General features: G+C 41.9%; 1 protein-coding gene across 1 annotated transcript; it reads left to right on the top strand.

The window, feature by feature from the left end:
- The first annotated feature begins 730 nt into the window (after window positions 1–730).
- LOC128443061 (solute carrier family 2, facilitated glucose transporter member 1) lies at window positions 731–24,053 on the top strand. The gene is made up of 9 exons (XM_053425766.1): window positions 731–820; window positions 12,927–13,087; window positions 13,175–13,415; window positions 18,279–18,441; window positions 19,184–19,371; window positions 23,132–23,236; window positions 23,322–23,423; window positions 23,512–23,715; window positions 23,847–24,053. The coding sequence occupies exons 1-9, from the start codon at window positions 743–745 to the stop codon at window positions 24,051–24,053; spliced, it is 1,449 nt and encodes a 482-aa protein (XP_053281741.1). The 5' UTR covers window positions 731–742.

The following is a 24,053-nucleotide window of genomic DNA, read 5'->3' as shown; positions in this document are numbered from 1 at the left end:
GGCCTGGCATTTGTTACTTAATGTCAGTAATGTTAGCCAACTTCTGCCTCTGGTTTAAGCCCTGTATATGTTCGCAGTCTCCGTCCTTGTCCATGGATTGGGCTGGAAGCAAGACTCTGAGAACATCAGGTTTCTCTCTACAGACATCTCGATGACCCCTCATTAATGCCATTAACTCTCTGCCACAGAGATTACCAGATGGCTCCTGGAGGAAATTGCAGAGAATGTTGGTAAAGATGAGGCATACGACAGGAAAAATCTCTGCGATTGCAAAACTGTTGTTCTTTTTTGAATTTTTTGTTGTGGTTGTTGTATTTTTCTGTGATACCTATCATTTAAGAGAAGATGCACCTCAAGTATAAAAGAGAAAAAGGGTCATGTTGATGTCTCATTTGGCTAACCAGGCCTAACTTCAGCTTTATACGCAACCACTAATGGAATCAAATTTTGTGCCAAAAGTAAATCTATGAGGGGATTCATCCTTTTATCCCAGTGTTTGTCAGTGTCTGAATTGAAGAACCCACTAACTTAAGGAGTGCTGATAGATTTCATATACAACCCTATATTGACCTGATTTCATATGGATTTCTTGTGTTGTTGATTCAACAGGATAAAATGAAATGCTCTTGTTTGAATGATTTCAAACTTTGGGACCTTAATCACATGAATGGATCATTGAGCTTGATAAATGTTGGCTTTTATCTGCCTTTCTCTTCTCTAATAACAGGTGACACCTCATCTCATGATGGCTGTAGGGACAGCTGTGATTGGCTCTCTCCAGTTTGGATACAACACAGGTGTCATCAATGCTCCTCAAAATGTGAGTCCTTGGTTGTTTGATCATTGTGATGCCAGATGTTCTTCAGCAACAACAGAAAAAAACGTTTATATTATATGTTTTGACAAACAATTTCCAATTTTAACGATACATTATTAAAGTCAGTGAGAATGCAAAGTAAAATGAAAGTATTACTCTTGGTAGTAGCCTCTTTTAAATCCATATAAGGTGTTTCTTCAGCAGTGAGTGCTACTGCTCCCGCTGCTGCTCCCGCTGCTGCAGGTGGGTTTCGCTCGCATTGAAGGAGGCAGGGTCTAATGTAACCTGTTCGCTTTGAATGGATCAGTGGACCAATTCCCCTCTTTTTATTGATATAAAAAATATACATATAAAAAAACAATGTGAACATGTCACATAATGCATTATTAAAATGAAGTGGAGTATGAAATACAGATGCTGATATGTTGCGGAGAAAAAGTGAAAAGTACCCGAAAATAAATCTAATTTAGTGAAGTACAGACACATTAAAAGTTTTTAACACCAATATCCTCTAACGGGACACAACAGAGGCAGAAGCGCCGCAAAGGACCACGAAAAGCTGTCTGTCTCCTTTCTGCACCCACACTTCATTTCTCCTGGAGTTTCAATTTCCCAGATTTTTGCCCCCACATGATGAAAATTGTTTTGTGTATCTGTACACAGTCCAAAAGTTCTTGGGGATGCATGACAATTTGACAGGCTATTTGATGCTCTACCATGACAAGTACACTTAATCCACTTAACCCTTCTATCCTCTGAGGCTGGCGGTTAGTGTAAAGATGAAACAGAGCATGTTGCGTGCTTGGCTAGCTTAAACATATCCCTCCAGGTCCAGCACTTATGTGAACGTTAATTATCATAGATCTGATTCTTAGGTTGGAGGGGAAGACTACTTCAATAAACTCCCCCACTTGATATAATCTGCGGCTATAATTCTGAACGGCTCTCTGATTCACATTTTCAGACCAACGCAGCACCTAAACAAACTACCTGCTTGTGATATTTTGACCTTTCTGCAATGGCATCCACCCCAAATGTAAGGTTTCTTACTAGAACAAGACCCAATAGCACAACTCGCATACAGAGTTGAGTTGCCAAAAATAACTGGCCTTTATTACCAGGCAGGGAAAACGTGAGACGAGACAAGACTTGGTCAGATAGCTGAAAGCTGCGTGCAATACGAGACAAACTGGCCCTGGACAAGAGTAAGCACAGAGACTTGTATACAGAGAGAAGGCAGGGACTATTGAATACAGTATATGCGGAACACATGAGACCTCATAGAACAAAAAAATGCTGCTCATAGATGCACTATATGAACGTGTGTGAATGTAAAACTGTACTGTAAAGAGCTTTGAGTGGTCATCAAGACTAAAAAAGCGCTATATAAATACAAAACCATTTAACAAACCATGAGGACTGGTCAGGGCCGGCCCTGGCAATGTTGGCACCCTAGGCGAGATTTCAGAATGGCGCCCCCCAAAACACACGCGAATTGTCATGAAAGAACTTTTGGACTGCATACAGATGCAGTCACAGGCAGACAAAATAGTAAGCTATAAAAAATAATAAAAATAATAAAAATACATTATAAAAAGAGTCTGAAATCAGCTGTACTGACAGCATATCATGTCATGTCAACAAAAATAAACATTAATGATGTCCACAATCGGGTTGATTCTTACCTCTATTTTGTTCTTTCTTCTCCTCCTCTACTTTGCTGCGCTTTCTGAATCGTGCACCTGATAATTTAATCCTTTTTTGACTCATCTTTGACTCTTACCAGAGTCTAAAACATAGGTCTAACACCGCAGCATGTACGTCAGGGACACACCTGACGCGGACGCGTCACACAGGAAGCGCATTTCTCCCGCTGGTTCAGGGGTAAATGATGATGGTCTTCACAGTTGACTGAGCTACGCAAGCCTGTAGCGCCACCCCCCCATCCACAAGAGAGTATGTGCTTGTGTGTGTCTGTCTGTTTAGACACAACTGCCAAATGTGTGGATTAAGTACATAATTGAAGATGGGGAAATCTCATCATGTGGGGGCAAACCCCCCCCCCCCCCCCCCCTCAAGGGCCCGATTCCAGACGGTCCAAAAGGAAACAGAGACAGGTGGGGCAGGCCGACACGTACTTGATCTCCTTTTTCATGCTAGGCCACCAGAAACATTGCCTGACCCTGAATAAGGTGCGATTCATTCCTGGATGACAGGCAAGAGAAGAGGTATGTGGATTACCTTGGAACGAAGCTGAGGAGGCACAAACAGGGGCAGTGTCGGGGCAGTGATCAGGAACCTGCAGGTTCCCTTGGGCACAAATCACTCTCTCATCCACCTCCCAGGAGACTGCTGGCCACCACACAATTAGTAGGGAGGACTGGAACGGGAGCCTTGGGAGAAGAGTCAGGATCAATAATACGAGACAGGGCAGCTGGCTTGACATTTTTAGAACCTGGGTGATATATAACAATGAAATTGAACCAGTTAGAAAAGAGTTTCCATCTTGCTTGGCTGGGTTTCAGTCTTTCGGCGGAACGAAGGTACTCAAGATTTTTGTTGTTGGTCCAAACCAGAAAAGGAAGCTCAGCTCCCTCCAACCAGTGTCTCCACTCCTCCAGGGCAAGCTTAATGGTGTGCAGCTCTCGTTCCCCCACATCGTAGTTCCTTTTGGCATTGGACTGTTTTCCAGACAGAAACGCACAAGTGTGAACCTTATTACAAGATACCGACCTCTGTGATAGGACTATGTCCGAGGCATCCACCTCTACAATGAACTGAGATGTGGTGTCCGGGAGTATGAGAGTGGGGGTCTGAGTGAAGCATTTCCTAGAGACCCTAGTAGAGGTAAGAGCATGGAGAGGAGCGGCTACTGTGCTAATATTTCTTATGAAACGTCTGTAGAAATTAGCAAAGCCCAAAAACCAGTGTACATGTTTGAGATTGCTTGGCACTGGCCAATCAGCAACCGCCTGGATTTTACCGGGATTCATTTTTACTTCATTATCAGCTATAACAAAACCTAACAATGAGATGGTGGGGACATGAAATTCGAATTTTTCCGCCTTAACATAAAGTTGGTTCTCAAGGGGTCTTGAAGCACTTGGCCGATGTTGTAGTGAGTCTTTTCATCAGGGGAAAATGGGAGAATGTCATCCAGATATACAAAAACAAATCAGTTAATTATATCTCTCAGAACGTCATTGACCAAAGTTTGAAAAACTGCACGTGCATTAGTTAAGCCAAAGGGCATCACCAAATATACTCAAAGCTGTTTTCCACTCCTTCTCTGATTCTAACCAGGTGATAAGAGTCGTTTAAATCGAGTTTAGTGAAAACCTTTATGAAAACAATAACATTTAGCAGTCAATGGGAATGAAATGCCTGGGTCACAGGCTCTCTTCTAGCAATGCTGAAAATATAACACAAGCAAAAAAAATAGTAATAGTATAGAATATCAAAAATATATACACTATATATATATATATACACCCTAAGAAAATAATAGTGCAAATATGGTAAGGTGCAGAGTTTGAGGAATTATGGCAGATGGGGGGAGTTTAGAAGTCTTAGGCCTGGGGAATGAAACTGTCTCTGAGCCTGGTGTTGCGGGCCTGATTGCTGCGATAACGTCGGCCAGACGGCAGCAGGCAGAACAGTTTATGGCTGGAGTGAAAGGGGTCTTTGATGATCTGGTTGGCCTTCTTCCTGCACCGCTGGGTGTAGAGGTCCTCCATGGATTGTAGCTCCATCCTGGTGATGTGTTGGGCAGACTTACGGTTCAGGGTGGTGCAGCTGCAAACCAGGCGGTGATGCAGCCAGTCAGGATACTCTCTATGGTGCACCTGTAGAAATTGCAGAGAATCCTGGCATCCCTGTTGAGCCTCTGCAGCCTGCGGAGGAAGAAGAGCAGCTGTCTGGCCGTCTTCCTGATGGAGTCTCTGTGGTGGGTCCATGTCAGGTCATCACTGATGTGGACCCCGAGGAACCTGAAGCTGCTGACTCGCTCCTCAGTACTTCCGTTGATGGAGAGGGGGCGTGTTCTACTCCTTTTCTCTTCCTGTAGTCCATGAACAGCTCCTTCATTTAGCCGATGTTGAGATGGGGGTTGTTGTCCTGGCACCCAGATTTCATGTCTCTGACCTTCTCTAGGACGGTCGTGTCATCAGCTTATTTAATGATGGTGTTGGAGCTGTGGGTGGCCAGGCAGTCATGAGTACTGAGTTTGCAGCCCTGGGGGGCACCAGTGTTGAGTGTCAGGGTGGAGGATGTGATGATGCCTACCTGCACAGCCTGTGGTCTGCCCGATCCAATCACAGAGGGCGATGTTGAGCCCAAGGTCTCTGAGCTTGGTGCGAGCTTCCGGGTCACGATGGTGTTGAACTATAGTCAATGAACAGCATTATCACATATGTGTCCCTCTGGTCCAGGTGGGAGAGGGCAGTGTGAAGGGTGAGGGAGATGGCATCTGCAGTCGACCTATTTGGCCTGTAGGCAAACTGAGTGTCCATTGTGTCCATTGAGTCAGGGAGGGAGTTGATGAAGGGTTGGACCAGCCGCTCAAAACACTTTATGATGATGGAGGTGAGTGCTACTGGGCGGTAATCGTTCAGGCAGAGGGTTTTTGTTTTCTTGGGAACAGGGACAATGATGGTCACCATGAAGCATGCAGGGACTACAGACTGGAGCAGTGACAGGTTGAAAATGTCTGAACACATGTGCCTGCTGATCTGCACACACCTTGACAGTTCGGCCAGGGATGCCATCAGGTCCAGGTGCCTTGCATGTGATAATCCAGTTAAGTGATCTCCACACATCTGCCCTGGATATTACAGGGGGGCAGCGGTCCTCCTGAGCCTCTTGGATCTTCACAGCCGGGGAGTTGCTCTCAAAGCGAGCATAAAAGGTGTTCAGTTCCTCTTGGAGAGATACAGACACTACCTCAGCACTGCTTGTCTTTCTATTGCAGTCTGTGATGGTTTTTAGTCCAGCCCTCATGTTCCTTGTGTTGGAGCCCTTGTAATGGGACTCCACTTTGTCCCTGTAGAGTCACTTGGCACTGATAATAGCATTCCGGAGCGCGTACCTGGACTTCCTGTACTCCTCCAGATCACCTGAAATGTAGGCATCAGTCCTTGAGTTTTGCATGGACGTCACCATTAATCCAGGGTTTCTGGTTTGGGAATGTTCGTACAGTAATCCTCAGTACGACGTCATCGATGCATTTGCTGATGTAGCAGATGATCATGTCCGTGTTGATGTTGTTGTCCTGAAACACACACCACTACGTAGTGCTTAAGCAGTTGCTGATTGGTCAGTCCACCGCTGAATGGTCCGAGTCACCGGCCTGTCACATTTGAGTTTCTGCCTTTAGGAAGGCAGCAGCAGAACTGAGACGTGACCTGATTTGCCGAGGGAGGTCCTTATATGCATCCCAGAAGGGAGTGTAAACATGGTTGAGTATGTTCCCACCATGTGTAGGGCAGCTGATGTGTTGATGATATCTCGGCAGGACTTTATTCATCGTGGCGTTGTTAAAATAACCAGCCACAATAAACGCAGCCTCGGGCCTTGATGTCTCTGTCCTGTCGCTAACCGCATGCAGCTTGTCCAGGGCCTGATTTGTGTCGGCATGTGGCGGAATATACACTGCTGTTATAATGACCTATGTTAAATCCCTCGGGATATGATAAGGCCGGAATCTGATCATGAGGTGCTCCAGGTCCGGAGAACAGCCCGAAGAAATAATCTCCACATCCGAGCACCACAGATTGCTCGTCATGCAGAAGGCACCTCCTCCCTTGCTCTTACCCAAGTTTATTTTCCGGTCCTGGCGGTGAATGGAGACCTCCTCGGGAACAATGATGAAGTCTGAGATCGAGGGGTCAAGAAAAGTCTCCATGAAAACCCTAACGTTAGAAAACTTAATGTCCCGTTGAAAAGCCATCCTGCTCCCAAGTTCGTCCAGCTTGTTATCCAGAGACTGAAGACTGAAGAAGCCAGTATTGCAAGTAATAAAAGATAAAAAATATAAACAAGAACTCAAGTCAATGATACGTGTTGATGAGACATACAGTGGGTACGGAATGTGGGTATACAATTTTCATTTTATTTCTCATTAATCAACACCCAATCTTGACAGAAAAAAAACAGACATGTAGAATTTATTAAAAAAGAAAAACTGAAATATCACATAGTCATAAGTATTCAGACCCTTTGCTTTGACATTCATATTAAACTCACATGCTGTCCATTTCTTCTGATCCTCCTTGAGATGGTTCTACTCCTTCATTGGAGTCCAGCTGTGTTTAATTAAACTGATTGGACTTGATTAGGAAAGGCACACACCTGTCTATATAAGACCTTACAGCTCACAGTGCATGTCAGAGCAAATGAGAATCATGAGGTCGAAGGAACTGCCCAAGGAGCTCAGAGACAGAATTGTGGCAAGGCAGAGATCTGGCCAAGGTTACAAAATAATTTCTGCAGCACTCACGGTTCCTAAGAGCACAGTGGCCTCCATAATCCTTAAATGGAAGAAGTTTGGGAAGACCAGAACTCTTCCTAGACCTGGCCGTTCAGCCAAACTGAGCAATCGTGGGAGAAGAGCCTTGGTGAGAGAGGTAAAGAAGAACCCAAAGATCACTGTGGCTGAGCTGCAGAGATGCAGTAGGGAGATGGGAGAAAGTTCCACAAAGTCAACTATCACTGCAGCCCTCCACCAGTCAGGGCTTTATGGCAGAGTGGCCCGACGGAAGCCTCTCCTCAGTACAAGACATATGAAAGCCTGCATAGAGTTTGCCAAAAAACACATGAAGGACTCCCAGACTATGAGAAATAAGATTCTCTGGTCTGATGAGACCAAGATTGAAGTTTTTGTTGTTAATTCTAAGCGGTATGTGTGGAGAAAATCAGGCACTGCATATCACCTGACCAATACAATCCCAACAGTGAAACATGGTGGTGGCAGCATCATGCTATGGGGGTGTTTTTCAGCTGCAGGGACAGGACGACTGGTTGCAATTGAAGGAAAGATGAATGCGGCCAAGTACAGAGATATCCTGGAAGAAAACCTCTTCCAGAGTGCTCTGGACCTCAGACTGGGCAAGACAATGACCCTAAGCACACAGCTAAAATAACAAAGGAGTGGCTTCGGAACAACTCTGTGACCATTCTTGACTGGCCCAGCCAGAGCCTTGACCTAAAGCCAATTTAGCATCTCTGGAGAGACCTGAAAACGGCTGTCCACCAAACAACCTGACGGAACTGGTGAGGATCTGCAAGGAAGAATGGCAGAGGATCCCCAAATCCAGGTGTGAAAAACTTGTTGCATCATTCCCAAGAAGACTCATGTCTGTATTAGCTCAACCGTGTAGATTAATGAGAAATAAAATGAACTTTTTTGATTTTAGCAAATTGCTGCAATGAAACAAAGAGTGAAAAATGTAAAGGGGTCTGAATACTTTCCGTACTTACTGTATATGTGAAGACAGAGATGTGTAATGTGTCCCCTGACAATCTCAGCCTAGCAGCATAACTAAGATCATCATCATATCATACCTTAAAGAGCTCATCATACCAGGCTTACTTTTTGTCCCTTAAGTCTCTAAACGTAGAGTAGGAGCCAGAGCTTTCGGCTATCAAGCTCCCTTTCCTATTTCCCAGTTTCTGTTCGGTAATCTGATATCCTCTATAAATTTAAGAGTAGGCTTAAAACTTTTTGATAATGATGTGGTTCTCTGAGGTTTTCATGTTTTTCCCCCCGGTTAAATGTTTTTTTTGGTCATTTTTCTACACTCTTGTTGAGGGTTAAGGACAGAGGATGTCACATCTTGTTAGGCCCTATGAGAAACTGTTCTTTGTGAATATAGGCTTTTCAAATACAATTTAATTGATTGATTCATTGAATTAGACTTCTTGGTTTGCATTCTCTTTTGGCATGAGGGTAAATTTGAGGCCTGGGGATCAGTGCTAAAATAACTATAATAAGAGAGCAATATCTAAGGGATATATGGCATGACTTGTATGAATAAAGTTGTGAAAGATAGTTTTATGCAAGGTTTATACAAATAAAAAATATTAAATACAAATATTAATTAGGGCCCGAGCACCGAATGGTGAGAGGCCCTATTGAGATTGAAAGGATTATTCTTATTATTAGGGCCCGAGCACCGAAATCGGTGGGAGGCCCTATTGAAATTGAAAGGATTATTCTGAACATTTTTCAACGTGCTCAAACAGTTTTAAAGTTTGCGGTAAATTAGAAAGTGGTGGAAATGGACGTTGAAAAATGGCTCAACAGCGCCACCTACGGAAAAGCCCCTCATTTAGCATTCACTGATCCTCACGAAATGAGGATAGTTGTGTATCATGACCAGATGCACAAAAAAGCCTCAAGGAGCATTATAAAAAACGCAACAGGAAACCCGCCATTTTCTATTTAGTGGCCATTTTGGCCATACTCTACATTTTTACTTTGACGTACTTGTCCCAGGGCTTTCTTCAGATCAATATCAAATTAAGATGAGTGTCATCAGAACAAGATGGACATAAAAACTGATTCAGAGATTTTTCGTCACACCGTATGACCGTGGCGTGACGTCAAAGTTTGATTAAACGCCATCAAAACACAAGGTTCTGTATCTCGGACATATTTGGTCCAATCGAGTCCAAACTTGACATGTAAGCCAAGAGTCCCGGCCTGATGACATCTACACAGAGATCATGACTTAAAATCCCAGCGCCTCCTGGTGGAAACAGGAAATGTCTTTTGTTTTGCATGTCTTACACTTGGATGTATTCCTAATTATCCACTGATCTCAACCATGTCAAATTGTATCTAATGGCTCTCAAGAAATTGATAATGAAGAAATAAGATTACTGTGACTTTTCGTCAAACGCCATATTAATGGCGTGGCATTAAAGTTCATCAACTCGCCGTGAAACACAAAATTGCTGTAACTTCAGTGTTCATGGTTCTATCTCACTCAAACTATATGTGTGTGTTAACATCCCCCCCTGAAGATATTCATATGGTTTTAAGGTATGGGCGTGGCAAAATGACTGACTAGCGCCCCCTAAAGTACTGGGCGGCTGTAGCTGAGGGGTAGAGTGGTCGTCCTCCAACCTGAACGTCGGCGGTTCGATCCCCAGTCTGACCCAGCTGTATGTCGAAGTGTCCTTGGGCAAGATGCTGAACCCTGAATGGCCCCCCATAGAATAACAAAGTGCTGCGATCAGATGCACTGTATGAATGTGTGTGTGAATGGGTGAATGTAAAAACTGTACTGTAAAGAGCTTTGAGTGGTCATCAAGACTAGAAAAGCGCTTTATAAATACAAAGCCATTTACCAAAGCCAAAGCCATTTAAAGGGCAGCCCCGGCACCGTGTTTGGCCGAAATGTACAAAAATCGATGGGGACATGTGTCTTTTCATAACAAACAAATAAATCTCGTGGATAGATATGCTAGACCAAACAGGAAGCCCGCCATTTTGGCTTTAGTGGCCATTTCGGCCATATTCCAAGTGTCATCACAACAAGATGGAGATGAAACATTTTTTATTTTATCGATTTTCCGTCACACCGTGTGACCGTCGCGTGGCGTCAAAGTTTGATTAAACGCCATCAAAACACGAGGTTCTGTATCTCGGACATACATTGTTTAATCAAGTTTAATCAAACTAGATATGTAAGACAAGCGTCCCGGCCTGATGACATCTACATAGGAATTATGACTTGAAATCACAGCGCCCTCTGGTGGCAACAGGAAGTGACATGTTTTATACTTTGATGAATTGCTCCTGGCTGCTTTACAATATACAGCTCAAAAGACCTCATTCAAGTCATTGGATCATGGGCAGAATTTTGACATTTCCTCAAACCGTGTAAACATTGATGTGTGGCGAAGGATGGTCCTTCGCCAAAGGACACAATGTTGTCATAACTCCACTGTGCATTGTCCCATCACTACCAAACTTCTGTCACATGATAAGAATTCAAGCCTGAACAGCTCTATGTTTCAATATTTCCTCAGTGTCATAGCGCCACCTACTGATTTGCCATGAAACAGGAAGTACTTTGTTAATCCACTCTGCATTATCCAACCGGCTCCAAACTACTGACCTATGATCACAATCGTGATCTGAACAGCTCCATATATAAATATGAGTTCAGGGTCATAGTGATCATTGGGAAAATTAAGTTGTGGTAATATTGTCCAATTGACCCAAAATTTCTCACGCTACATCAGAGCGCCTACTTGAACAGATCTATATATCTCTGCGTAATAATAAGGATGGAGCCACCTACCGGCAACAGGAAGTAAGCTTTATTTTACAACTATCATTCGATTTACATAAAATGTTCATATAGTTACATGCTATTTGATAGCGTGGACCGTAATGAGCAAGTTTATCTTTGCCGCAGTGGGGAAAACGCATGCAACGCAGAGACGTGCGCTTGGTCATCGATCGCTCTCTCCACCGACCGCAACAGGCTTCAACTTGCGGGTGCTCAGCCCCGTCAGTGCTACAACGTAGCCCTAGTTTTATATGTAATCTTTTTTATGATTTCATTTGATTTCAACAAATCATTCCAAGTATTATCAATGTAAACAAAACAAATTGAGACAGTGAGATATATATTGATAAAACCTCTGGAGAGGAGGGACATGATGATTAGCACGACACATTCCTGCTTATAATGTTCCCAGTGTACCACTGGATCTGTGGGTTGTTCTTGACTAATCAAGGGTAACCAAGGATGATGGGTGTTATTGTGAGTTAATTATAATAAATAAAACATTGGTCTCAGAGTGATTACCTGGCTGGGGTTATATTGAACACAGTGACCAATGATAGCTAGTTGGGTTCATGGGCAGACTTCACACCCACTTGTGAAAGGTGGAGGACTGATGGATAGTTCAATAACCCTCCTTTGTTTCTGGAAAAATCCAGAAATAATAACAATAACTTGAATTTATATAGCGCCTTTCAGACCCAAGGACACTAAAGAAGAACATTCAAATGATTTACAGTACAGTTTTTGCCATACAACTCATCAGCTAGAGTTAGTCGATACAATTATCATCAGCTCTGGAGTCCAGAAATACAGCCAGCTCTGGGTAAGATTTTGAGCATGTGACAAGACAGTAGAGAGGAATAGGGGAGGAAGTGGTTTGGCTCACCAGTAAACCTCTCTTAAAAGAACCTTGCTTCTTACTGGACACTTAGCTTCTGTCTGGCACTGCAGCTCCTTCTGGTCAGCTGTTTGTGCCCAGGAACTGAGACTGCCCCTGGCGGTCGCCTCTGTATGGGAACTTTCTCCCTCGTTCTCTTAAACTGACAAATATAACATCTGACATTGTATAGTGGATAATATCAATCTCAACAGAAAAGGCTACTGATAAAGTCTAATGGTGCAAGAGGAGTTTAATGTCCTAAGATAAACTATGCCAAAAGGTGTCCAAAAGTGAATGGCTTTGTCTGTCAATCAATTGCCTCAGTGCCAATAAACCCATTTGCAGCCTCTCTCACAGGAGTTTAAAGTACAAATAAGGGGTTATTTCTACCACATGGCTGTTGGCCATTTTTGTGCTCGTGAGGAAAAATGCAAAAACGCATCCACACACAGGTAACAATTATAATCTGACAGAAGATCAGGGCAGACTATTTTATTTCACAATGAAAACAGGAACTGTGCTTTTGGTTTAATATATGTTCATATTTGCTCACCTGTTTTATCACAATTTCTAAGTAAGTGTGAATCGGTTAGTTAAATAAATTGCTAAATACCTAAAATAAATGAATACATGAAAGGAAATCTGGAGTGATCCATATCCAGCCCACATGTACAGGGATAAGAGTGTGGTGTAGGAGATGACACAGAAGGTTAATCAACATATTTAATTGGAGTCAAACAATCTACAGACATGCTTGCAGCTCTGTGAAGTTGTACTTTGATGCAGCCGTGCTTTGCGCTTAATCAGGATAAGATAGTATCAGTCTGATCTAAACTACGGACTGACAAGCTTGAGACTTGACAAAACAATGTTCAATCTGTTTTATTCATCTCACACATTGATTTTACTTTGTTTGTTTGTGTCCTAGATTATTGAAAGCTTCTACAATGAGACGTGGAGCACTCGGTTTTCAGAGCCCATCTCTCAGAACATGTTAACAGCTCTTTGGTCGCTCTCTGTGGCCATCTTCTCTGTGGGGGGAATGTTCGGCTCCTTCTCTGTTGGCCTCTTCGTAAATCGCTTTGGCAGGTATGACTCTTCCTATCACCAGAATCATTTTAAAATGTTTTTCTCATATTATTGACATATGAATGAATACTATTGTTTTCTTTAAAGGAAGAACTCCATGCTTATGGCCAATGTACTCACCTTTATTGCGGCTGTGTTTATGGGATTCTCCAAGCTGGCTGCATCCTTCGAGATGCTCATCATTGGCCGTTTCATAGTGGGTCTCTACTCTGGTCTTTCCACTGGCTTTGTGCCCATGTATGTAGAAGAAATCTCTCCCACATCTCTCCGCGGAGCATTAGGCACTCTGCATCAGCTCGGTGTAGTGATCGGCATTCTCATGGCACAGGTGAGATCTTAAAACTTTGAACCGTAATCACGTTGTTCATTTTATTTTGTATATAGCTATAGAATGAGAAAATAGATTTCCACATAAATTGATGTAATGTACAGCTACACAAGTACTCAAATCCATTTATTGCTGCTCCAGATAAAGATGTTTTCAAATAATGAACACATTTTGAGCAAAATGAAACTGCAAAGATAAAGGAAGAGTACAGATTACTCCAAAAATACACCATAAGTGATAATTACGGTGACCTTGAGGGTAAAAACACAAACATTTGGGAAAAACTTTACACATTTTTTGGGGAAGACAGAGTTGAGCGTCAAGGCAAAGCTTTCAATTAATCAGTCAAATACAATGAACTAAAATTAGATTTAACGATCAGGTGGCTACTCAGCCTTAGAGATAGGGTGAGAAGTTCGAACTTCCAAAGGTAGGAGAACCATAGCTACTTAAATGTTACTTATGTCTGTTTATGTTTTTTTTGTTATGAAAAATGCCCAGTGATTATAGCTGCCAACCAATTTCCCACAGGGCGCAAACAGCCGGAGTATTCTCCTAAATAGCTGGGGATCAGTTTCTGAATAATACCACCTAAACAAAAGAGAAACCAAACAAAATAAATCTCATGGCACATCCAAACCAAGTTAATAAAGTAAAACAAATTGACCCTAGCTTTTATTTTGAATGGCTGTGTAACCTCCCCTTTGGTGTTGTATTGCAGGTGATAAGCAAGAATAAATTCTGGAAATTGTGGATCAGAAGTATTAGTTAGAAGGCTTTCCACAGATCCTACAATGCCTTCCTTTTGCTTGTTGATCCTCATAGCTCTGAGTTCACCGTGTCTGTCTGTTCTCCTTCACCCTGCACCACAAACCTGCCCCTGAGTGAATTTTTATTTCCTGTCATCAAAAGCATTGTAACTATATGGGTCTTTTTCTTTGCAGGATCACCAATGAATTTGGTTCTTCTGCTTGAGTGAGATTTTAATTGTAATGGAAAAATAACCAGCTATGCCACCCTGGTTCAATACACATTTTCTGTTATATTATTTTACATTTCCTCTCAGATAGGTAAATTAAAACCCTCGGCTACACATATTCTGTTGAACAGAGCGGAAATCAGACCTCTGTGAAATGAAGATAAAGAAAGAATATGATCAATTGTATTGTTATTATTATTGCGATATTATGGACTAAGTGTCTAAGTTGGAGAAATGTAAAAAAGTAAGTAAAATAATTGAGCCAGCCGTTAAAAATGTATCTGATCTAAAATGCCATCTATCTATAAATCTTTTGATGCCCTTTAAGCACCAGGCTCTAAAGGTGGAATCAGCTAGAGAAGGTGGAAAGTTATGATTATTCTTGGTGGGAGAGAGAGCACAGAAGGTAGCTAGTCTGCAACTTGAAATGCCTTCTAAATTGCATCGAAATTCTGGGTTGGAGCAAAATTGGCTTTGAGGGGGAGTGATGAGGTACATACCACAGAGCCTAGATTAAGTTGGCTGCTGGAATTTTCTATGTGAACGCAATCCTCTTGTTTGTCTCTTTAAATTCAGTATAATATATACTTTATATCAAAATCCCAATTCTGAAAAAATCCTTAGAGATTCAATAGGGCCTCTCACCATTCGGTGCTCGGGCCCTAATTAGATTGGAAGGGCACTTTGTGGTCTACCATTTCAGATGAATTACGATATGCAACTCTGACGTGTGAATTAAAGAATGTTTTTATTTTTATTCGTAGTGAAGATGGAGGAAAAAGCAGGTGTGATCTCAACTCCAAGATACTTGAAGCCCTTACTGACAAATCTAAATGGAAAGTGTGATTCAGGGATTAGTTTGAATAAAATGAAACATCTAACTTTTTTCAAAGTTTATTTTATGTCATGAGATTTTCCCAAATTGATTTAGGGTGGTGAGGATAGAGGGAAATAGTTTGAATGGGTCTGAGAGATACAGTGAATTTTCAGATTGTCTCAGAGTAATGGCTAGAGCAGGGGTGTCCAAACTACGGCCCACGGGCCAACTGCGACCCGCCATCCATTTTTAATTGGCCCGCATCAACAAAATAAAAAATGTAATATTTTCTTTTAACTAACAATTTAGTAGCACTTAAATGGCACTTACTTATAGAACTTTGTAGTTTTGCTTTAATTTTGAAGGAATTGTACTTTCTGGATTCTTGTTGTTCTGGATTTGTACCCCCGCGGTTGAATGCACTTATTGTAAAGGCCGGTTCTCCAAGGATTGCGAGCGTTGCAAGAAATTCACCGCCAGAACACTAGGTGGAGTAACGTTACGTTTTTTTGTCGTAGACGGCCTTAGAGACGCCTTCTTTGTGAAGGGGGAGTTGTCGACTGTTTATTTACATCGCCACTGCTGCTTCTCATAGCCTTTTTATGGCAGACAAATCCGCCAGTCTGTGACGGGTTATACAAGTGGTCATACTTCCGGATCTCTTCTGCCAAACGGTCTTCTATTTGGTCCATATTCGTTCTTCTAATCTTCCGTGGTTTCTGCCGGTATTATGGGGCATGAAACTGGAAATGTGAATCCGGAGAGGATGTAGTTAGCAGACAAATCCCAGCCTTGGGGGCTGCGTGAGGCCAGCGTAGCTTTGTTGAATAGTCAGAAAACGGGGCGACGCACGCAAGCACACAAGAGGCAAGCAAGGGCGCGTGTCCCTGAAAACTCAGAAGCATGTGCCGGCCTTTAGTCGCTTTGGATAAAAGCGTCAGCTAAATGAAATGTAATGTAATTTACTATGGCCCACTGTACTGGGTGGTGCCCAACTCACCCCTGACCTGCCAGCTGTCCCTTAGAACGCCGCCACGCCCCACCCCCCCTATCTGTTTAATATATCATTGAATACACAATAAAAGTTGCCACTATTTTCAAGTTTTAATTGTTACCACTGGGGATTGTGGTGAACAGCTTGTTAACGGAATTTGAATCATGGTTTGGGGCATAGACATTGAACAAAATGACAAGACTGGCGAATAACCGACCCAAAACAATTACAAATCGCCCATTCTTATCAGAAATCACTTCCTTAGCTGGTCTCTCTCTCCTTGCTCTCCCCCTCTCCTCCCTCTCCCCTTTTTTCGCTCCACAGTTGCCAAAGTGCTCCTCGTTGTGTGACCTTTTATGTAAACTTTCTTGAGATAATGTTTATTGTGATTTGGCGCAATACAAATAAAATTTAATTTAATTAAATTTAATTGAAATGGAATGTCCTTATGTATGAGGATTGCTGTCCTTCTGGCTTTAGCATTGAACAGTAAATGGTAAAGTCGCCCAACCCTGCCTCTTTTAAGATAATTGACTTGTTAATTGTTAAGATGGGTTTCCTATAGAAGGGCGATGTCTGAATTGACTTGCTGTTGATAATTATTATATTTTCTGTCTTTTCAACCAGGTGCTCATGCCTTTTGCATTTAGAGATACAAAAAGGACGTGCCAATTTGGAATATAGTTAGATGTAGTAGTCATGTCCTCTATGGGGTTGAGCGATGTAGTTAACATAGACTATGGTAGATCAGGGAATAGAGAGGTTGGAAAAAATAAATACAAATTTAATAAATACAAATTTAAAGTCATCAGGTGAAGAAAGGAATCTGTCTGAGGATGGGGGAGGGGGTTGAACAGTGCTCTTCACTTACAGTTTGAAGTACGCCAGACTTGCACTAGTACTCGGTTTTTACAGTCAATAGGTAACAATTACATATTTTAGTATGAAGATCTGTGCAAAACACTGTGGGGGCTGTTATTAGCAATTAGAGCAGTATCAACAATGGAACAATACCAACATCATAAATACATATTGAAAACAAAACAGTGGCACCCATAGGATTGAAGATTATGCTTAGGGTACATTAAACATCCTATATTTCCGTCTGTCAGTGTGTCGCATGTGCTTGTGTCTGTGTACTCATGTGTGTTTGAGCATCCCTGTGCATATATGTATCTACATGTGATAAGTGTAGTGGTTTGTGTTGTTTCGTTGGCTAGCTTTTATTAGCTAACTCTAGCTTAACCCTGAATACAGAGACTGACTGGACCTACTACACCAAGTGTCTTTTGCAGACTACACACATAGGCCATATCACACATAAGATCATTCTACCCAGCACTTCAATAAAATTGTACCATTACACTTCAATGAGAATTGAAATTATAATAGTCAGCTTTTAATTCCTTTATTTTCATTTGTCAGTATATTTTGTGTACTGCAACAATATAAAAATACCCCAAATAGAAAATTAATCATCAAAGTCAAATATGTAATGAGCACATTACACTTAAAACGTAGGAATATAAAGGCATTATTACAAAACATTACATTATAAATCCAAGGGAAAAATACTTTTCTCATGTGGGGGGCTCTTGGCTACTATATAATTTGATTATCTGATGCTGGTGTGAAGATGCAGAAAATGAAAATCCTACTAATAAATGGAGAAATCTCTGTTATTCTGTCTATCTGTCTGTCCGTCTCTCGGCTCTTAATTTTCTTTTACAACCATTCAACTGCTTGACTATGAACTTGGTGGGTTTCTTCAGAGCAAAGGGCTTAATAAGAAGTTATTGAGACCCCAACCCTAAACTCAAACCTCAATTTGTTTAAAAAGAACTTCTGCTAAAATGGTACAACAACTCTTTGATGTCAGAATGTGGCTTTGATATTGTTAATAGAACCCATTAACGACATCAGGCTATCGACACATGCCGACTGGCACATAATTAGCCTATTAATAATTTCAGTGGTGCATATTTCAGCCGAAGGCCCGGGGGCACCACTGCCAGCTCCATTAAATGTATGTTGTATATAATATGTATAAGCAATGTGTTGTGTTTTGTGTAGATCTTTGGAACCGAATCTATCATGGGGAATGCATCCTTATGGCCCTTGCTGCTGGGTTTTACTCTGCTGCCAGCAGTGGTGCAGTGTGTCCTTCTGCCCCTCTGTCCTGAGAGCCCCCGATACCTCCTCATTAACTGCAATGAGGACAGCAAAGCCCGCAGCAGTGAGACGCACACACACACACACACACACACACACACACACAAACACACACACAAACACACTGTGAGTCAAATAGTCAAAAGGTTCTCTTTCCTCATTGTTCTACGCAGACATGATGTTTTTAAAAACTATAAAAGATGATTCAAATAAATGTGCTTGCATTGTGATACTGTGGTTCACTTTTTTACAATTACCTTTCTGGCAATGGAGAAAGATCATATCAATTGAACACTACAGCTAATTTCTAAGACCAGATTAACATTTTCCATTTAGAGTATGATTTATTCTGTATAATGTATTTAAATATTTACAATCTGAACCAATCCTGATTTTTTTGTTGCAGTACATCACAGCCTTTCATTTATACCCATTACTTAAGTCATAAAATCCTTGGGGATCAAACTTGTCAGCAATGCAAGTATCCTGGAAACCAGACCAATCAGAAAGCTAATTATTCACACTCGCAGATGGATCTGTTGCCCTTCCATACAGCTTTGCTGTCAGCAGTTGCTGCTGCCACAGGTTTCATTGCTCTGATTGGTTTGTTTGTTGGTCTATCCAATTGCATCCAGAGCTAGAAACATTTTCTACCCAGATACACTAATTTCCTTAATGTTTTCTCAAAGTAACTATGGTGAGCTGAACTTGGCAAAGTAGCTGCCAGAAAGTTTGATTAATCCCTTATCTTTTGAACACGTATTTATAAAAAATGTCCCATGCTGAATCAAAGTACTGTCTTTCAGTCTTGATGAAGCTGCGGGGCACTGACGACGTGAGTGACGACATGGAGGAGATGAGGGAAGAGAGCCAGCAGATGAAGAGGGAGAAGAGGGTGACCATACTAGAGCTGTTCCGCTCCCCCGTTTACCGGCAGCCCATCTTTGTTGCTATCATGCTGCATTTGTCGCAGCAGCTATCTGGAATCAATGCTGTAAGTCCATCAGTGTTAATTTCGTTGACGAAAACTATGAAGTAAGCTATTCGTTAACGATCTTTTTTCCATGACGAAGACGAGACGAAGACGTAACGAAAACGGATCTTTGAAAATAAAAACTATGACTAAATCTATTTTAACTTTCGTTGAAGAGACGAGACGAGACGAAAATGTTGGTGGTTAACTAAGTCACATAATTTTTTAAAACATCATCGTATCAGGCCGTCATGAAGTATCAGGAGCGGGCGAGTGAGTGTGTCTGTGTGTGTGTGTGTGTCTGTGTCTGTGTGTGTGCGCCCCAGATAGCGCACCGGTCCCGAGGCTCCGCCCCCGCCCCGCTCACTCGCTCAGAGAGACACAGTGAGATCAGAGCTCGTTCACATGAAGAAGCCGCTCACTGACTCACCGGCTGATTTTTAACTATGGAAACAGTGAAAGCACAGAGTTTCTCTGGTCTCAGCTGCTCAGAGATCAGCGCAGCAGCTTCTTGATCAGAGCAGAAGCTGCAGGTGGTTTGTACCGAGCTTAAGTTTCTGTGTCCGCCTCCAGCCTGACCTGCTCTCACTTTTAGTTTTCACATTTAAAACTAAATATATATTTTAAGCTATTAGGCTGCAGCTATATGTTTTTAGTTATTTCAAAATAGGGTACGTCATATTTCATACATTTTCCACAAATATGGGGAGGACTCAAATAGCCCTACAAAGTTATGTGTTTAATTTTTATTTAATTTACTCTTTTGAAAGTAATGGTTGCCGACCCCTGCTATAGACTTATGCTGGTAGGGATATCTAATGGACAACCTAAGTACTGCAAGCTAGACTCTTATGCAGTTTTAGACACAACACAGGTTCCCTGGGCCTGAGAATGGAAGAAAAGGATTTAATGTGGCTACTAAATGTGACTAAAACTAGACCAAAATGTAATTCGTTTTCGTCGACTAAAACTAGACTAAAATGTAATTTGTTTTCGTCGACTAAAACTAGACTAAAACTAAGAAGGATAAAAATGACTAAATGTGACTAAAAACTAATATGCATTTTCGTCAAAAGACTAAGACTAAGACTAAATCAAAAATAGCTGCCAAAATTAACACTGAAGTCCATGGGCGTAGAGAGAACAGTTGTGTACCAAATCAGTGTCAGATGGATGAGGTCTGCCACACAATACAACCTACAGTCATTAATTGTTTGTGATCGCTCCCATTATAGATTTCTCTTCTTTTACTCTCTTTAACCCAGTGATACGATTTCACTGCCAACGCTGCAGGTTGAGGATGCCATCCTTCTTCATGGGATCATTTTTCCCACAATATGTAGATGAAGTAGATGGGTCAGTTAAACGACCCACTAATAAAAGAACGTGTTATTAGGCGTCAAGCAGTAAAAGTCAGAGGTTAGTTGTGGAAGAGCTGCTCTTTCTCTACCCACAACTATGATATAAAAAGTTGTTTATTTTGCGTTTTGGTATTAACCAACAGTTTATAATACAGTATATGATTTACGATGTAATTTTATGTAATATATAATAGATACCTTTAGAACCCTGATTCCTTTTGGGTCCTATTGGTACCTAAATGTCGGTACAGTGGAAGATAACAGGAAGATGGGGAACAAAGGAGTAACAACTGCACATTTTAGGAGGAGAAATAAATGATACCAAGTATTTTGTAAATATAGGGTTACGTTTTTTCTCATTCATTTTGATGATAATGGACAAGGAGTATGACGAACTCAGGCAGCAGCTGAAGTCTTAGGCAGAAGAGTTTAATGTAGACTTTCTGCATCAAGGAGACAAGAATGTGGAACCATATCAACATTAAGAGAGTAACATGAGCAATTGTCACCCCCAAGTCTGAAGATGTCTCACCGAGCACACCAACTTATCTCCTTCCCTCCCCACCTCATGTCACCCATTCCAACATCACGTTAATGAAAGGCTAAAGATGCTGTCATTCTATATCTAACATTTACATGGTTGCATCTTATTGGAGTGTAGAACCTAAAGCATGCTTATCTAAATCACGTTCTGTCCCTGAGCATATACATCATATATTAGCCACTGGTCTGCCCTTTATCTATGACCTGGCCTTGGGTATTGCAAGGAGAGAAGAGAATACGTGTGGAATGAGATGTGCTGTTATTGTAATGGTAAACGAATAGCTGATAAGACGTGTGAGGATGGTAAAAAATTGCTTCACATGATTAATCATTTAGATAATAACTATAACAAAATCACCATATTTAACAATAAACACATAGCATGTCGGTTAAAGTAAAGCATTTAGTATGAAAAGAACAATAGCAACAAACAAAAAAACTAAATGTTACAAAAAAATGCTCACTTTGTACAGGTGTGTGTAAATGTGTGTGGTTCAAAACTCCTGTGGCTCATACACATACGAAATACAGTCAGACCATGTGCTGGCTGACGTCATGTGTGTGTTAAGTTTGGGGCAGGAGCATGTATGATTTAAGTGCGCCAGCTTAAATATGTGTTTTTTGGGCTTTGGGTGACGCACAAGATTCTGTTCTCCTCTAATTACTGTTGCACCGCTGTACCAAGTTCAGATAACATATCTTTTGTTAGTTGGATTGCTGTGCAGTTCACAGTACACAACTTGCTGTTGTGTGATCGGGACTTTTGCTGTCATTGTGAGTTCCACTCTTTCACTAGCTTGTCCCGCCCATAGACGTGTATAAGAAGCATAGATTTCCACAAGGACAGGGAAAAGTAGACCCTGGACCATCCGTGTTTGAACTTGTGTTTTAATGAGAGAAGGGCAAAAAACTTTAAAGGGTACATAGTATGAAAATTCCACTTTTTTAGTGCTTCTATACGTTCATTTGGGTATCTGGCATGTCTCCCAACCCAAAAACTCTGGAAAAAAACAACTCGGGCGGCTTCTTGTGGTACCTCTATGTCAGAAGCAATATGCTTGAGTGCGTCGAATGGGATTTACGACCGATAAGTACATCATTGTCGAACCATGCCGATGTAGGGAGTCTCGCTACATGGCCTTGCCTCCCCCCATCTCATCCCCCCCGCTCCCCCTACACTCATTATAGATACGATATTTGCCAAAGCACCTCACTTCGTTTTTGCAAACCTCGGACACACCTGGAATAGATAGCTAGCAGCATGAAGCACTCAAGATGCGCTGTGGTCGGCTGCACAGATCTGCACAGATCTGTACAGCCGACACTGTGCATTAGGGTGAAGCTCGGATCCTGCAGCAAAAGCGACGGGGGTAGCGGCGGTGACACGATGTTAGCTGATCTCAGCCGCTATCAATCATCAATCAATCAAATTTTATTTGTATAGCCCGTATTCACAAATTACAATTCATCTCATAGGGCTTTAACAGGGTGTGACATCCTCTGTCCTTAACCCTCAGCAGGAGTAAGGAAAAACTACTAAAAACCCTTTTAACAAGGTAAAAATACGTAGAAACCTCAGAGAGAGCCACATGTGAGGGATCCCTCTCCCAGGACGGACAGAAGTGCAATAGATGCCACGCTATGTCATCGCATAAGCAGATCCGCCGCTGCCTCGGACGTCCCTGCATCGCACCGTGTCACCTCACATTACAAACAAAGTCCTAAGACAATCAAATATCAAGTAATTCATTCTTATAGCAGACAAGTCAAAAGGCACCTCTCATTGTAGTTCTGGGAAATCCACTTCCTTGTTCATAGAGAAAGTCATACACACAACACAAATTCAAAATAAACAAATTGTTGCCTGTTCTCTTTAGGTGTTTTATTACTCAACTGGGATCTTTCAACGAGCAGGTGTTTCCCAGCCTGTCTACGCAACCATTGGTGCAGGCGTGGTCAACACTGCCTTCACTTTGGTTTCCGTAAGTCACAAGACAACTTTATGATAAATATGCATCCAAGTGTCTCCCTCCAAGATTCTGTACTAACATACTTTCTCTCTCGCAGTTGTTTATAGTTGAGCGAGTTGGTAGGAGACCGCTTCAGCTTATTGGATTGATGGGAATGGCAATTTCAGCTATTTTCTTAACTGTTGCCATGGCATTGCTGGTACGTTTTAGATATTACATTTACCTAATCTGTTATTTTTTATCAAATAAAGACACTGAATACATCTGTGGTGTGCTCTGTTCCTCAGGACCAGTTCAGATGGATGTCCTATCTCAGCATAGCGGCCATATTCAGCTTTGTGGCATTTTTTGAAATTGGCCCTGGCCCTATCCCCTGGTTCATTGTTGCAGAGCTCTTCAACCAGGGGCCCCGGCCTGCTGCAATTGCGGTTGCTGGTTTCTCAAATTGGACTTCCAACTTCCTAGTGGGAATGAGCTTCCAGTATATTGAGGTAAGATAATTTCAAAATGTAAAATCCTGTCAGCATTATACACATAATATTTCTGACTGTAGTCTGTCGCACTGCATATACACACTGATGCTTGTGCTCATGATCTAAACGAAATTTTGTCTTTGATGCAGCAACTCTGTGGTCCATATGTCTTCATCATCTTCACTGTACTTTTGCTCGGCTTCTTCGTCTTCACCTACTATAAGGTGCCAGAGACCAAGGGCCGCAGCTTTGATGAGATTGCTGCAGGATTTCGACAGTCAGCTGGTCAGGGTGCTGACAAATACTCGGCCCCTGAAGAGTTCAACACCCTCAGGGGGGATGACCCTGACCTTTAA

The sequence above is a fragment of the Pleuronectes platessa genome, chromosome 6 (assembly GCF_947347685.1).
Source record: "Pleuronectes platessa chromosome 6, fPlePla1.1, whole genome shotgun sequence".
NCBI lineage: Eukaryota > Metazoa > Chordata > Actinopteri > Pleuronectiformes > Pleuronectidae > Pleuronectes > Pleuronectes platessa.
This window is presented reverse-complemented; position numbering and strand designations above follow the sequence as displayed.